The sequence below is a fragment of the Lontra canadensis genome, unplaced genomic scaffold (assembly GCF_010015895.1).
Source record: "Lontra canadensis isolate GAN:19392208 unplaced genomic scaffold, GSC_riverotter_1.0 scaffold84, whole genome shotgun sequence".
NCBI classification, from domain to species: domain Eukaryota; kingdom Metazoa; phylum Chordata; class Mammalia; order Carnivora; family Mustelidae; genus Lontra; species Lontra canadensis.
In genome coordinates this window covers 8,191,421-8,204,342 of record NW_022631078.1, presented here as the reverse complement: position 1 = coordinate 8,204,342, position 12,922 = coordinate 8,191,421, and the positions used below count along the sequence as shown (strand labels likewise).

The following is a 12,922-nucleotide window of genomic DNA, read 5'->3' as shown; positions in this document are numbered from 1 at the left end:
CTGAGTCGAAGGCAGATGCCCAACAACTGAGCCACCGAGATGCTCCCATCAACCGGAAAGTCTTAATTGACGAGCTGGACCTCAGCGCTATCTGAGCAGAGACCAGTGGGCCCCACGCCCCTCCTTCAGTGTGTGCTCCTCTGCCCCCTCCCTGGTCTAATCTCCCCCACCTCGCCACTCTTCGGCATTGCCTGACTTAGGCTCTGGCTCAGCAAGAGTGTTCTGGTACCTTTTGGGGAGGTAAAATTTGCCTCCAGTTCTTGTTACCGCTGACTAGCATACTTGGGAAGTAGGACCTCAACTGTGAGTCAGGTTTGAGGGTCCCTGCTGTAGTGCCAGGTTATTGAAGCTAAGTTTAGGAAGGTAGAACCTGTTAAAAGGTTCAGAGGAAAGTCTAGATTTAGAACAGACCCCAGGCAGGCAGTCATACACAAATCAGTGTGGGGTGTCACGGGACACCACAAGTTATCTCAGCATTATTGGATAGAACCGTTATTCCCGTAAGTCAGCTTTCTGAATTTCTGAAATAGATCATTTTTGGATGTCAGGAGAAAAAACAATACTGGAAATATTTTCTGAATTGGATTGCATTTGACCCTGCCACATTAAACATGTTAAATAAAATTTTGTCTTTTCTTCATGACTTAATTAAAAGGAATATCCGTTATTATTTGGCCTATAATATAATAGACTGCTGCACATGCTCATTAAGGTTTTGTCTGCTTTTCTTGGTGTTTCCGTTTCTGTTAGTAGTGGTGTACTCACCATCCCATCCTCATGCCATCGGGGCTCCTGCTTTTAACATGTTGCTTCTGATCTGAGCTTATTAGAATTATCTAAAATGTCAGGAAAGAGTCTGACTAAAGATGTCAGAAAACAACCTAGAGGATTTTTTCATACTTGCCTTTGGAGACACAGCCCCCTTCCACATATTGAGGTGTGATAAGCAGGTCCATCAGCAAGACCGTGTCAGGGCATTGCCCCTCCGCATACTGACCTTCCAACTGGAGCGATGGAGAGTGAACCACAGTGAAGGTTTTCTTTCCTTTAGGGCATTCCCATTTCATCAACTAAGTTGGTGTAAAAATTGGATTTTGCAGTCTGTGGGAATGAATGGTTAATAGGCTGGACATGGGTGAACTTGAGCAAAGAGTGGTAACAAGAAGATAGCAAATTGAGTGATTATTTTAGGCAATCTGTGATCTGTCTTCATTCTTCACAAAGGTCATAATATTCCTCAACTGGAAAATAATCAGCATCTGGATGTGATTGATAAAATATGCATCTGTAAACTTTACTGTGGATCCACTAATAGAAAAATGATTACAACACAAGATTGTGTGGGTTTATTCACAAGCAAATTGGGTATTTAGGCAGAGAATGTCATTTATACAGCTGGTCACTCTCCCTGTGTACTTGTATCTGCATGAAGAACTGGTTCAGAAATTATGGCAAAGAAGAAAATCACCATAAATAAAATCCAGTGGTCACGTATGAACAATAACATTCAATCATTTTTGTTCAGAAATGTTCTAGATTGGCTGACGCGGGATTCAGGCCAACACATGGCCTCGGATATTGTTGTATCATACTGAACCATTGTGCCATTCCAGAATTAAATTCTGATTTAGCAGTTTTAAGGAAGAGCACAAAGCTTACCATGTGATTGTCTTAGTGGCTTCCAACCTTATTGTAGAGACAGCGCCTCAACGAGGAGGCATAAAATGTGCTATGATGCAAAGAATCATAGAGAATATGCCAGAGGCTCTATCATGTGGTCATTCATTCAGTCAGCATCGTTTACAGTGCTTCCATCCTTCTCGCTGCTTACCCTCTTGCTCTATAATCATCTCTTCGTGTCTGTCTTCCTGTTAGACTGTCAGTTTCTCGAGGTTTTACTCATATTTGTATTTCCAGGAAGTTAGGGCGGTGCCCAGTACATAAGAATCACTCAAAACCCGTTTGTTTAGGGGCACCTGGGTGGCTCAGTGGGTTAAGCCTCTGCCTTCGGCTCAGGTCATTATCTCAGGGTCCTTGAGTCCTGGGATCAAGCCCCGCATTGGGCTCTCTGCTCAGCAGGGCGCCTGCTACACCCCCACCTCTGCCTGCCTCTCTGCCTACTTGTGATCTCTATCCTTCTCTCTCTCTCTGTCAAATAAATAAATAAAATCTTTAAAAAAAAAAAAACTGTTTAGCAGATCAGTGGTTAAGAATGAGTGTTGGCAGTGTTATTTTCTTGAAGAATGGACTTTTCCTTAAAGCTAAATCAAGTTATTTCCACACACACATTAAACTTGAGCTTTTCTCATAAGCAGTTTGCTCTTTCTAGAGCCATCATTGAGTAAACTGGGTTAGATTTCCATTCATGAGAAAGGTGTCAAGGAAGGATTCCATTCACATTCATTAAGCTGATGCTGCTAAAGGACCATTGTTCAGTGTTGGCGGAACACATGCTTTGATCATCAGCTTTCCACCGTCTGGAGGACAGCTCTTTTAACAGAACCCACATTGTAAGACACAGTTGACATTATTTGGGTTTGTCACTTACAACTGGGGAAGGCATTGACTTCCTGTATAACTGATCTTCAAAATGGCATTCTGAGAAATATTTATAATGTTATAAAATTTAAATTGCCTTAAGGAATTGGTATATGGATGCAAATCAGTTCATTCATGGTTAAACGGAGTTTTAGAAAAATTGCACAGTAGACTTGAGCTCTTTAACAGTTGGTACAGGGAAACACATTCATTTTAAAGTGCTGTCTACTACAAATTCAATAGAGTCGAATTAGCTTGTCTTTTAATGCAAGAATGTAAGGAACACTCCAGGAGGTCATACAACTAGGGCATTTAATTCAGATTCTGTGTCGGGCATTAGTGTGCTGGAATCCACTGCAAAGCGGGTTGGTTCGCTGTAGGACATAACTCCAAAGACGGGCATGCTTTCATGAGCACCCACAGCAGTGGCTTGGTCTGGTTATCAGCCACAAATAACCAAACGTCTTCTTTCCTATATCAAAGTCAGAGAACCATTAAAAATGCTTTAGAAGGTTAACATTTGGGAAAAGGGAGTCAAAATCATGTACTATCTCGATAATAATAGTAATGAAAATAATGTAAGCCTATTAGAATTCTGGTGCATTTCCTTTTGGGTGTTTTTCTTATGCATGGCCTTTTGTGGTTTTTTAATATCATAGGGCATGTATAATTAGGTGCCCTCCTTTATTTTCCTCTCAATAGCAGAAGCAGTTTCCATGTGGCTCCTAATCATCATATCCAAACTCTCTAAAAGCCTATTATTACATTCAGCCTATCCAACCTTTTAGGTTAATCACTTCCATAGATTTATTAGTTACTATATAAAGAAATACGTTCAACAAAGCAGTCTTTATTTGTTCAGAATTTAACATGTTCACTCATTGCTGTATTTCATACTGTTTTCATGAACTTTGATTAAAAACAACAAACATTTATTGAGCAGTGGCATAGGGTAATCTGATTTACTCCTTATAACAACCCTTTGTACCGAGATACTGTTACTACTAATCTCCATTCAACAGATAAATAGAAAACTGAGATCACACAGCCAGGAAGTGGTATGGCTTGGTTTTCAATCCTTTCTGCCATGGCTTCTGATACCTCTGATGATGGGCCTCTGAACTTTTGCTTTCTAGATTTGAGATTGAATGTTTGAGTCCATACTCATAGGGTAATCTTTTTGTCTCTATGGCTAATTTAGTTTCTAGGCTCTGTCCATTTGCTTTTCTCCAGTCATAGCATGAAAATGACAAACAGCATTCCTGGTACAGGTACTTCATCATTTAGTAAGAGTGGAATGCTTTTTGTTTTAATTTTTAGTATCCATAGTAGTAAGTTATAATTGTAAGTTATAACTGGACATGTGGCATTATAGAAGGACATCAGAGTGGACTCTCAAGCTTTTTTCCTGGATCTGAACTATGTCTGCATGTCTGATAGCCTGAATTCCTTAAGTCATTAGAATTACAGTAGTCCTATAATAGGGAACTAGAAAGCATATCTCATTCACTTTTGTCTGTTAATTTATTTTTCAGGTCACGGAACAAAAAACCAAAGGTAAGATTTTTTTTTCTTCTTTTTTCAGTCATTGGAACCTTCTGTGTTTAGATTTTTACACCCTTGCTGACTCAGCCTCCAATCTACTTGGTTAGTGAGAGTGGGTGCAAGGTAATTAAGTTGGTTGTTTACAACCACTGAAGAGCAGTAATGACAAATTAAAAGTACTTGTAGTAGTGTTTCTAGTTGGCCTTAAAGTTTTTAGAAGGCAAAGGAGATTAGAAGAAGTAATACCTTGTTTTGAAAGTATATGGGTCATGATTTTGAACTGAACCTTTTCAAAAGAGTAAGAAAAAGAAAACTCTAGCCGCTCATTTATAGATGAGAACTGTAGAGGATTGCTAAACATCTTGATGCATACCATGCATTGTGTCTGAAAGGGCGTGTTCAGTGTCTGGGATGGTCAGGTGGTCCTCTGAGCTAGAGCCCGGAATGTGCTTTTTCAAAAAATAGTACACTTTAACTCTGTTACAGACTAGTGATGTGTCGTAAACAGAAGCAGATGTTCTTCAGGCCATCCCCAACCTAATGGTCTGTGTGCTTTCAGATCTCTCTCTCTTCTGTTAATTTGGATTATGCAGTCTTGTGCATAATCTGGTGCAGGTTGGATTATGCAGTCTGATGATGGCTGCACTTTTGGTTGGTTCCCCTGCAGAATGGTAGACCTCATTCCTTGAGACCAGTGTTCTGGCTCCTGTCCTTGCCCACTTAAGTATGTGGTTCTCAGCTAGGATATGCATTGACATCATTTGCATAGACTTGCCAAATACACAAGTATGGACCTCCTCCTAAACCTTCATGGTCTCAGGCCACAGACCTAGCAGATGTATTTTGAGAAGCTCTATAGGTGACCCCAGTACATGCCCCAGGTTGAAAGCCACTGCCTTGGATGGAAGGAATCACATTAGGACTGTGATAACTTGGAAGAAGGTCCGGGTATGGATAGGCCATGATGTGGTCGGAAGGTATGGATAGGCCAAGGTGGAATGGGGGGCCCCTTTATGTTTTTTTTTTTTTTTTTTTTTTTTTTTTTTTTGGTTTTGTTTTCTTTTGTTGACTGCTAGGCCAAAGCATGTCCAATAGTGATGGAAAACTAATAAAGATGGTGCTAGTTTTTTTGTTTTTGTTTTTGGGGGGTTTTTTTTAGATTTTTATTTATTTATTTGACAGAGAGAGAGATCACAAGTAGGCAGAGAGGCAGGCAGAGAGAGAGGAGGAAGCAGGCTCCCTGCCGAGCAGAGAGCCCGATGCGGGGCTCGATCCCAGAACCCTGGGATCATGACCTGAGCCGAAGGCAGAGGCTTCAACCCACTGAGCCACCCAGGCGCCCCAAGACGGTGCTAGTTTTTAAGGAAACTTAGTTCTGGAAAACAAATTCTCAGATGACTAGACATTACTGTAATGTATTTCTAATCAAAATGCATTTAAAGGGAGAATGTAGTCTGGGGCCTTGTAGTGATTTATAAAATAAACTGGTAAGAACATTTAGTGGTTATAATTGTCTTAATTTGTTAGAATAGTGTTTTCCTCTTGTACTTTTAGCCAGTACCAACACAGTAGTGGGCTTTATTTGGAAGTATCTTTATAAATTATATGTTTGAAATAGAAATTATACTTTACCATAAAAATAGAGTTATTGAGAGTAGTACAGAGTCCATATTTTCTAAACCAACATACTATCTAGGAAAGGATTTGGGCACATAGTATTTATGTTTATAGGACTTTCTGATGATTATCAAGACAACAGTTGAGAGTATTGGCATTTTCCTGGAAAATCCAGGCTCTGTGGTTGTTGAAACATGGTGGTTAGGTTCCTGGGCTTGGCCACAACTCTGATGTTCATGACGCCAAGTACTAACTGAGCTATGGAAACAAGCTGCTCTGTATGGTAAGTGGTATTTCTATTGGAAAATCGAAAATCCATTAAGGCATTCTTGGATTTTTTGTGTATGTGCTGGGTCTGTTCTCAGAAACACATTCCTCTTCCCTCTGCCAAAATCTTAAAAATCAAACTTCCTTTCCTACTTACTATTGAATTTTCTTTCCAATTAGGATTTTTCTCTCACCTGCCATAAAATGGATTATAGCCTCACAGTTTCCATACTCTTTCTACCCCATCCCCTATCAGAAGTTGATCCCTAAGTGAGCTGAAAGCCAGTTTCAGATCTCCTAAGGAATTTATTTAGTAGAACCAGGGAGAAAATAGAAGTAAAAATAAAAATTATCTCTGGGGTATGTTAGCGCATAAGTAGAGGGAGAAGAAAAATGAGAATTCTGGAGAGAATACAACAGGAGTTCAACTGGAGGTTATATGAAGACAGGGCCTAGCACTGGGCCTGATCTTTCTGGGTTTTTGCCCCACTTTACAGCCACATTTTTATCTTTGTTCCCAAAAGCCTGTCTGGACACTCCAAATCCTTTCTTCTCTTCCCTCAGCTGATGTTTCTGGGTCCTATTCCTCTTCCCAAAGATGGTGCCTTTCTTAGGCAGTCTCCCCATAACTGAATCTGCCCCTCTTTTCCCAAGAGACCCTATGAGAAAAAAGACTGTTGGTGCCAAGTCTCTGGTTGTACAGAGGACTGAAGTAAGATTTGTCCATATTTCAGAAAAAAAAATAGATTCATTATATGTTCTGTCTTTATCTTCCATTATTTTATAAAAAGAAAATTCTGGAGAATAGAATTAAGATTTCAAGTGGGGGTTATGTGAAGACATGGCCTAGAGGAGGGCCTTGCTGTCCAGTAGCAGACAATACGAAGCACTTAAAGTAGAAGCTGATGTCCCACTTTGTTGGATATTGGAATTAGAATCGAAAGGGTCTGTGGGATTGATGTAATAGACCAGATATAACAGGGATGAAAAGGTAAGGTTAGGACTAAAAGGGGCGCCTGGGTGGCTAGTCAGTTAAGCATCTGACTCCTGATCTCAGCTCAGGTCTGAATCTCAGGGTCATTACTTCAAACCCTGCATTGGGCTCCATACTGGGCCTGGAGCCTACTTAAAAAAAGATCAGGACTAGAAAGACTGTGCAATGGAGGAGTTTGGACATAGCAATTTTTCCTTGTTAAAAAGATGTTAGGGAAGGGACGCCTGGGTGGCTCAGTTGGTTGGACGACTGCCTTCGGCTCAGATCATGATCCTGGAGTCCCGGGATCGAGTCCCGCATCGGGCTCCCGGCTCCGCGGGGAGTCTGCTTCTCTCTCTGACCTTCTCCTCACTCATGCTCTCTCTCACGGTCTCTCTCTCAAATAAATAAATAAAAATCTTAAAAAAAAAAAAAAAAGATGTTAGGGTCATGGTTGGCTTAATGGTATAGTTATCAGTATGAAATGATTGATTTATAAAAACTAACATGACCTGGGGCATCTGGGTGGCTTAGTCGGTTAAGCCTCTGTCTCTTGGCTTGACTTAGGTCGTGGTCTTAGGATCGTGAGACCCAGTCCCATATCCCGCTCCGTGCTCAGCGCAGTCTTCGCGAGATTCTCTCTCTCCCTCTTCCTCTGCTCCTGCCCCGGCTTGTGTGTGTGTGCGCTCCAGCTCCCTCTAAAATAAATAAAATCTTGAAGAAAAGATGACTGACATGACCTTAAGTGCTGTTCGTAGAAATACAGTATCTAGGAAGGGATTTGCAATTCCTGTAACAGGCACCACACTGTGTAAAGAGACAGAAATCAACTTGTTTGGAGCCTGTGGGGTTTGGGCCAGATTGGTCAACGATTTGAGCCTGTGTCGCCTTGGGAAGGGTTATACACATGGAGATGCTTAACCCTCAGTGGAAGGCTTCCCGCCTGAGGAAGCTCAGGTAACGGTCTTCAGAGATTTGAAGGGTCCTGGTGCCTGACACTTAATAGTCTCTTGGTAAATGTCTGTCAGGTGTTTTGTTCAGTGCAACCTATTCTTACAGCCAAGTACTGATGGTGAGAGTCAAAGCAACAGGGAAAAGCTTCCAGCTCAATATAAGTTGAAATTTTTAGATACTGTCCTGCACAGCAGCAGGTCATGACCTTTACCCCACCTTGAACACAGCTGAGGGACAGCAGCTTCCCATCCGCATACTTGGGGTGACGGACCATTGTGGTACACTGGCCACAAGTCTCTCTTCTGAGTCTACCCCAGAAGGTATATTTAGTAAATGTGTGTTGGTGGTTAGGATAACCTTAAGTCTACTCTCATTTATTAAGACTTGAGCTGGGTTCCCCCCAGGTAGCTAATTTACAAACTAAGCTAATTGCAGTATGCGTCACGCCTGGTAGAAACACCTGTGTATTCTCACACGGGTGGGAGTGTTTGTTCAGAGATGGAATTGACTGCCTCTGGAGAGTGAGTGAATGCTGGTATGTGACGTATGGTTCAGCTGGTGGGCATAGAATAGTCCAGGGAGCAGGCAGTGAGGACTTGAACCTGGTTAGGAACAGTGGTGGAGAAGGAAAGAAGGCATCAGAGAGATGCTTTGGTTCATTGGAATGTAATGATGATCAGATAATGATGTGTGGGGAAGAACAAAGTCTAGGACACCTTCCAGGTTTCCTACTTGAGCAGATGGTTAGGTGATGACTGTATTCCTTGAGCTAAGAAATAATGGGGCGCTGGGGAACAAGTTGGAGGGCTAAAAGGAAGAAGGGTAAAAGAGATCTGAGTTGGACATAGTGATTTGGGAAACACTTGGACATAAATGTTAAAGTCCAAGTATGGGGAAACTTGTACTCAAGTAACTTAAATGTGGGAAGAGTTTAGACCTCATATTCATGTTCAGGTTTTTGGGGTTTTTTTTTTTTTTTAAGACACAACTCATGGGGACCTGGGTGACTCAGCCATTTAAGTGTCTACCTTGGGCTCAGGTCATGATCCCAGGACGCTGGGATCAAGCCTGCATCAGACTCCCTGCTCAGCAGGAAATCTGCTTCTCCCTCTGCCCACCACTCTCCCTGCTTGTGTGCGTGCTCTCCCTGCCCCCCTCTCTTTGTCGAATAAATAAATATCTTAACAACAACGACAATTGGGAAGACTCCTCCCAGCCCTTGCCAACTTCTTGTTTATTCTCATAATAAGAGGAGAGGGGATTGGGAACACCATCTGCTAGGAGAATCTCATCTGCTATGAGAATCTTACAGGCACAGATAGAAAATGAATCACTGAATAATTCATCTTCATTCATTTATCAGTTATTTTTATCTGTTGGCTGTTAGAGGTCATGCAGAACCTACTATATTGATAATATCTGGCAACGACCAACTTATTTTCTCAAGAAATAGCTTTATTCTGTTCATAGGTTATGGATTCTCTGACCTCTCTTCCTTATTGGGAGGCCCAGGACTGCCTCATGATTGGCTAAGATTAGACCAGGGGTTGCCTTGAAGTGACTTCAGGCTCCTATTTGTTTTCGTTACTCACAGTGCTCCCCAGTGTACAGTGGGAGTAGATTGGGTCCCCTGACTTCTGATGATATCTGTCTCTCCATAAAGGAGCCAGTCCAATGAGCAGCATGCTGGCCCAGCATCCTTTCAGCAGTCGGAGCAGTATGGCCACCAGACCTGGCCCAAACATGCCTCTGGAGGTCAGGGATTTGGGCCTCAGAATCATCTGACTTATCGGGCTCAGTGGTTGTTTCTGTAACATTGCCAGCCTCTGTTTGCCAGGTAGATTTTCTTGGAAGGAGGGGGGAGTCTGTTGGTAGCATGAAGCAAAAGAGGTGCCGAAGAACATTCTCTGTAGGGTTGAGGGGAAAACCAAAAGGGATATTTTTAGTCACCTTGCACGTTCCAGACTTCCTGTTTGCCATTTTTAAAACGAAGATAAAACATTAAATTCTTTTTTTTTTAAAGACTTTATTTATTTGTTTGACACAGAGAGACAGCAAGAGAGACAAGCAGGGGGAGTGGGAGAGGGAGAAGCAGGCTTCCCGCTGAGCAGGGAGCCCGATGCGGGGCTCGATCCCAGGACCCTGGGATCATGACTTGAGCTGAAGGTAGACACTCAACAACTGAGCCACCCGGGCGCCCCAAACATTAAATTCTTCAAAATAAGTAGGAAAGATACCTACGTTTTGGAATTTTTATTTAATTTTATTTGAAATTTTTATTTTATTTTACTTTTTTTTTCTTTTTTGGAGCGGGAAAGAGAGAAAGGAGGGGACAGAGCGGGAGAGAGAGAGTACTCTTGGGCAGTCCCATTGCCAAGCCCAGGGAGGGGCTTGATCTCACAACCCTAATAAGATGATGACCTGACGGGATGCCTGGGTGGCTCAGTTGGTTGGACGACTGCCTTTGGCTCAGGTCATGATCCCGAAGTCCCGGGATCGAGTCCTGCATCGGGCTCCCAGCTCCATGGGGAGTCCGTTTCTCCCTCTGACCTTCTCCTCGCTCATGCTCTCTCTCACTGCCTCTCTCTCAAATAAATAAATAAAATCTTTTAAAAAAAAAAAAAAAAAAGATGACCTGAACCGAAATCAGGAGTCGGCTGCTTAACCGACTAAGCCACCCAGGTGCCCCTGAAATTTTTATTGTAAATAAAGAGTTGGAATAAACATACAAGATCTCCTTAAAAAATTTTTTTTGACACCAGCAAAAAAGTTTATAATGTTTCTAATTATTTACAGAGTGCGAAACAAGAGTGTTCGAGTTCAGGTAGCTGTAGAAACCGAAATCCATTGATTTTGTGACTCTCCAGGTCTGAGGTTTCCTGTGGGGATCTACTCTGTGCTAGGCCCTAAGAGAAAAGATGAAAGGAGGGTCCTCATTCTTGAGGGATTCCTGGCCTGGTGAGGGTGAGGAGCTCGTGAATGAGAATTTCAATATAATGTGATAAATTCATGGTGAAGAAAAATGGACAGCGTGTTCCAGGAGCACAAACAAAGGTGTTTTGCCCATCTAGTCCAGGGACTTCAAGAAAAGTTTCTCCGAGGTAGGTCTTCAAGAAGGTGGATAAAGGGCAAGGGCATTCTGGTTGAGCGCCTTGAACCTTTCCCAGCGGCTTTGCCTGGTGCCCGTATGTACCCTCAGACTTGCTGGGCAGCCCTTCAGGGATTTAGGGAAGCAGACGGTGATTGCTTCTCACCCCCCACCAATGGATGGAATGGAGTTCTATGGCATCGCTGTCTTTGGGCCCCTGTCACCATCCCTCCCCACGTCTGCCGTCCCTCTAGTAAACGGAAGATGCAGGGAAGTTTAGAAGGACCACGTCCATCCACAGTAGGATGGAAGAAGGGTTGTCCTGTGGGAATTGGTCTCATGTAAGCTTTCTTAAAAACAATCTTTAGAAAAAGGTATTTGGTTTCAAAGACCGTTTCCCAATCTCTCTCTTTCAGTGCCCGAAGTGACGAAACCAAGTTTAAGCCAACCAACGGCCGCCAGCCCAATTGGCAGCTCTCCATCGCCACCAGTCAATGGTGGCAACAATGCCAAAAGGGTGGCAGTGCCGAACGGACAACCGCCAAGCGCCGCCCGCTACATGCCTCGGGAGGTGCCGCCGCGATTCCGTTGCCAGCAGGACCACAAAGTGTTACTAAAACGTGGACAGCCCCCTCCACCGTCCTGCATGCTCCTCGGGGGTGGGGCAGGGCCTCCTCCCTCCACAGCACCTGGAGCAAACTCAAACAACGCACAAGTGACAGGAACGCTGCTGCAGGGTGACGGTGGGACTGCACCAGGTGAGGGTTCCACGCTGGGAACGGATTCCGAGGCAGCTTTAAAGCTAGTGAGCACGTCTTCTGTATGGCCTGGTATAGGGTCCACAAAAACCCTTCCTTAGCTAGACTCTTGGGGTCACTCAGAAGATAAGCGAGGATCCCAGGATGAAATGCGCACCAGCGCTTTCCGAAACAGGGTTTTAGCATCCAGCGTGTGCTCTTGGCATGAGAGCGAATGTGGCTGTCACTCATCATCACCATTTGGGACTTTTTTCCCTCCTCAGACGAGTGCATTATAAACCCGAGCGTCCGTAGTTCCAGCCGTCAGCACGAGTGTGTGCTCAGGGTACGACTGGAGGTGGGGCCGGTGCACAGGCTTGTTCTTAACCTTACCTGCCTGTGCTTATGCTCGCAGAACGCCGGGGGCCAAGAGAGAATCATCTCTTAGGTTACTCTGTAGAATCTCGGTGGGAGGAGATACCAGATAATACCATTCTGTAGTTTTTTACTGGATTTTTAAAATTAATTATTTCTTTAGAGGATTTTGAGTTTTGTTAAGAACTGTATGTAGGGGCGCCCTGCTGCCGCAGTTAGAGTGTGCCCCTCTTGATCTTGGGGTCATAAGTTCGAGCTCCACGTTGGGCATAGAGCCTACTTTAAACAGAAAAAAAAACTGCACGCAGTTATAAGGCACCTTTAGCAGAAGGGCTTTACAAGTTTTGAGAGTTTTTAATAGGTGAATACTAAATCAGCTAACAGCCGAGAACCTCCAAACATCACCTCCCCCCCCTTTTGTTTTAAAGCTTATTAACAGATTTCCTCTTAGCTCTTACAAGGTTTTTTTGAGGCTGTACTAAAATTCAGAGCTTGAACGTCATCAGGCCTTGGCAAGAACAAGGAATTGGTCATTGTTAACTGAAGCATGCTTCATTTTGGTTCTGAGTTTGAACATAGAATCGGCTTGGAAAATTCTGTCACTGTCTCTTGTGCAGAGTAAAGATGGAAAGAAACCTCAGAGTTACATGGGCTCTCTGCAGACTTTCCTGTGGTGATCATCAGGCCAGGCCCAAAACACGCAGAGGAAAGCCTCAGGGCCCCTCCTTCTTGACCCCTCATAAGCAGTTGCAGAAGGAAGTCTGTGCGGGGCGGTCATATCAGGTGTTTCTGCAGCCAGATCTAGCCAGGCCTGGATGTAGACATGAG

General features: G+C 43.4%; 1 protein-coding gene across 8 annotated transcripts in view; it reads left to right on the top strand.

Moving 5' to 3' along the window:
• Nucleotides 1-4,528: 4,528 nt before the first annotated feature.
• TNRC6B (trinucleotide repeat containing adaptor 6B) overlaps nucleotides 4,529-12,922 on the top strand; it is a 57,267-nt gene continuing 48,873 nt past the window's right edge. For 2 of the 8 annotated variants that reach the window (XM_032882947.1, XM_032882946.1), the window contains exons 1-2: nucleotides 4,529-4,626; nucleotides 11,399-11,740. In XM_032882947.1, coding sequence (XP_032738838.1) covers nucleotides 11,542-11,740 — 199 coding nt within the window. In that variant the 5' untranslated portion in view covers nucleotides 4,529-4,626; nucleotides 11,399-11,541. Of the gene's footprint in view, nucleotides 4,627-10,812; nucleotides 10,859-11,398; nucleotides 11,741-12,922 lie in introns of those variants that run through there. The other 6 variants (XM_032882945.1, XM_032882942.1, XM_032882944.1 and 3 more) reach the window with 5 other exon arrangements.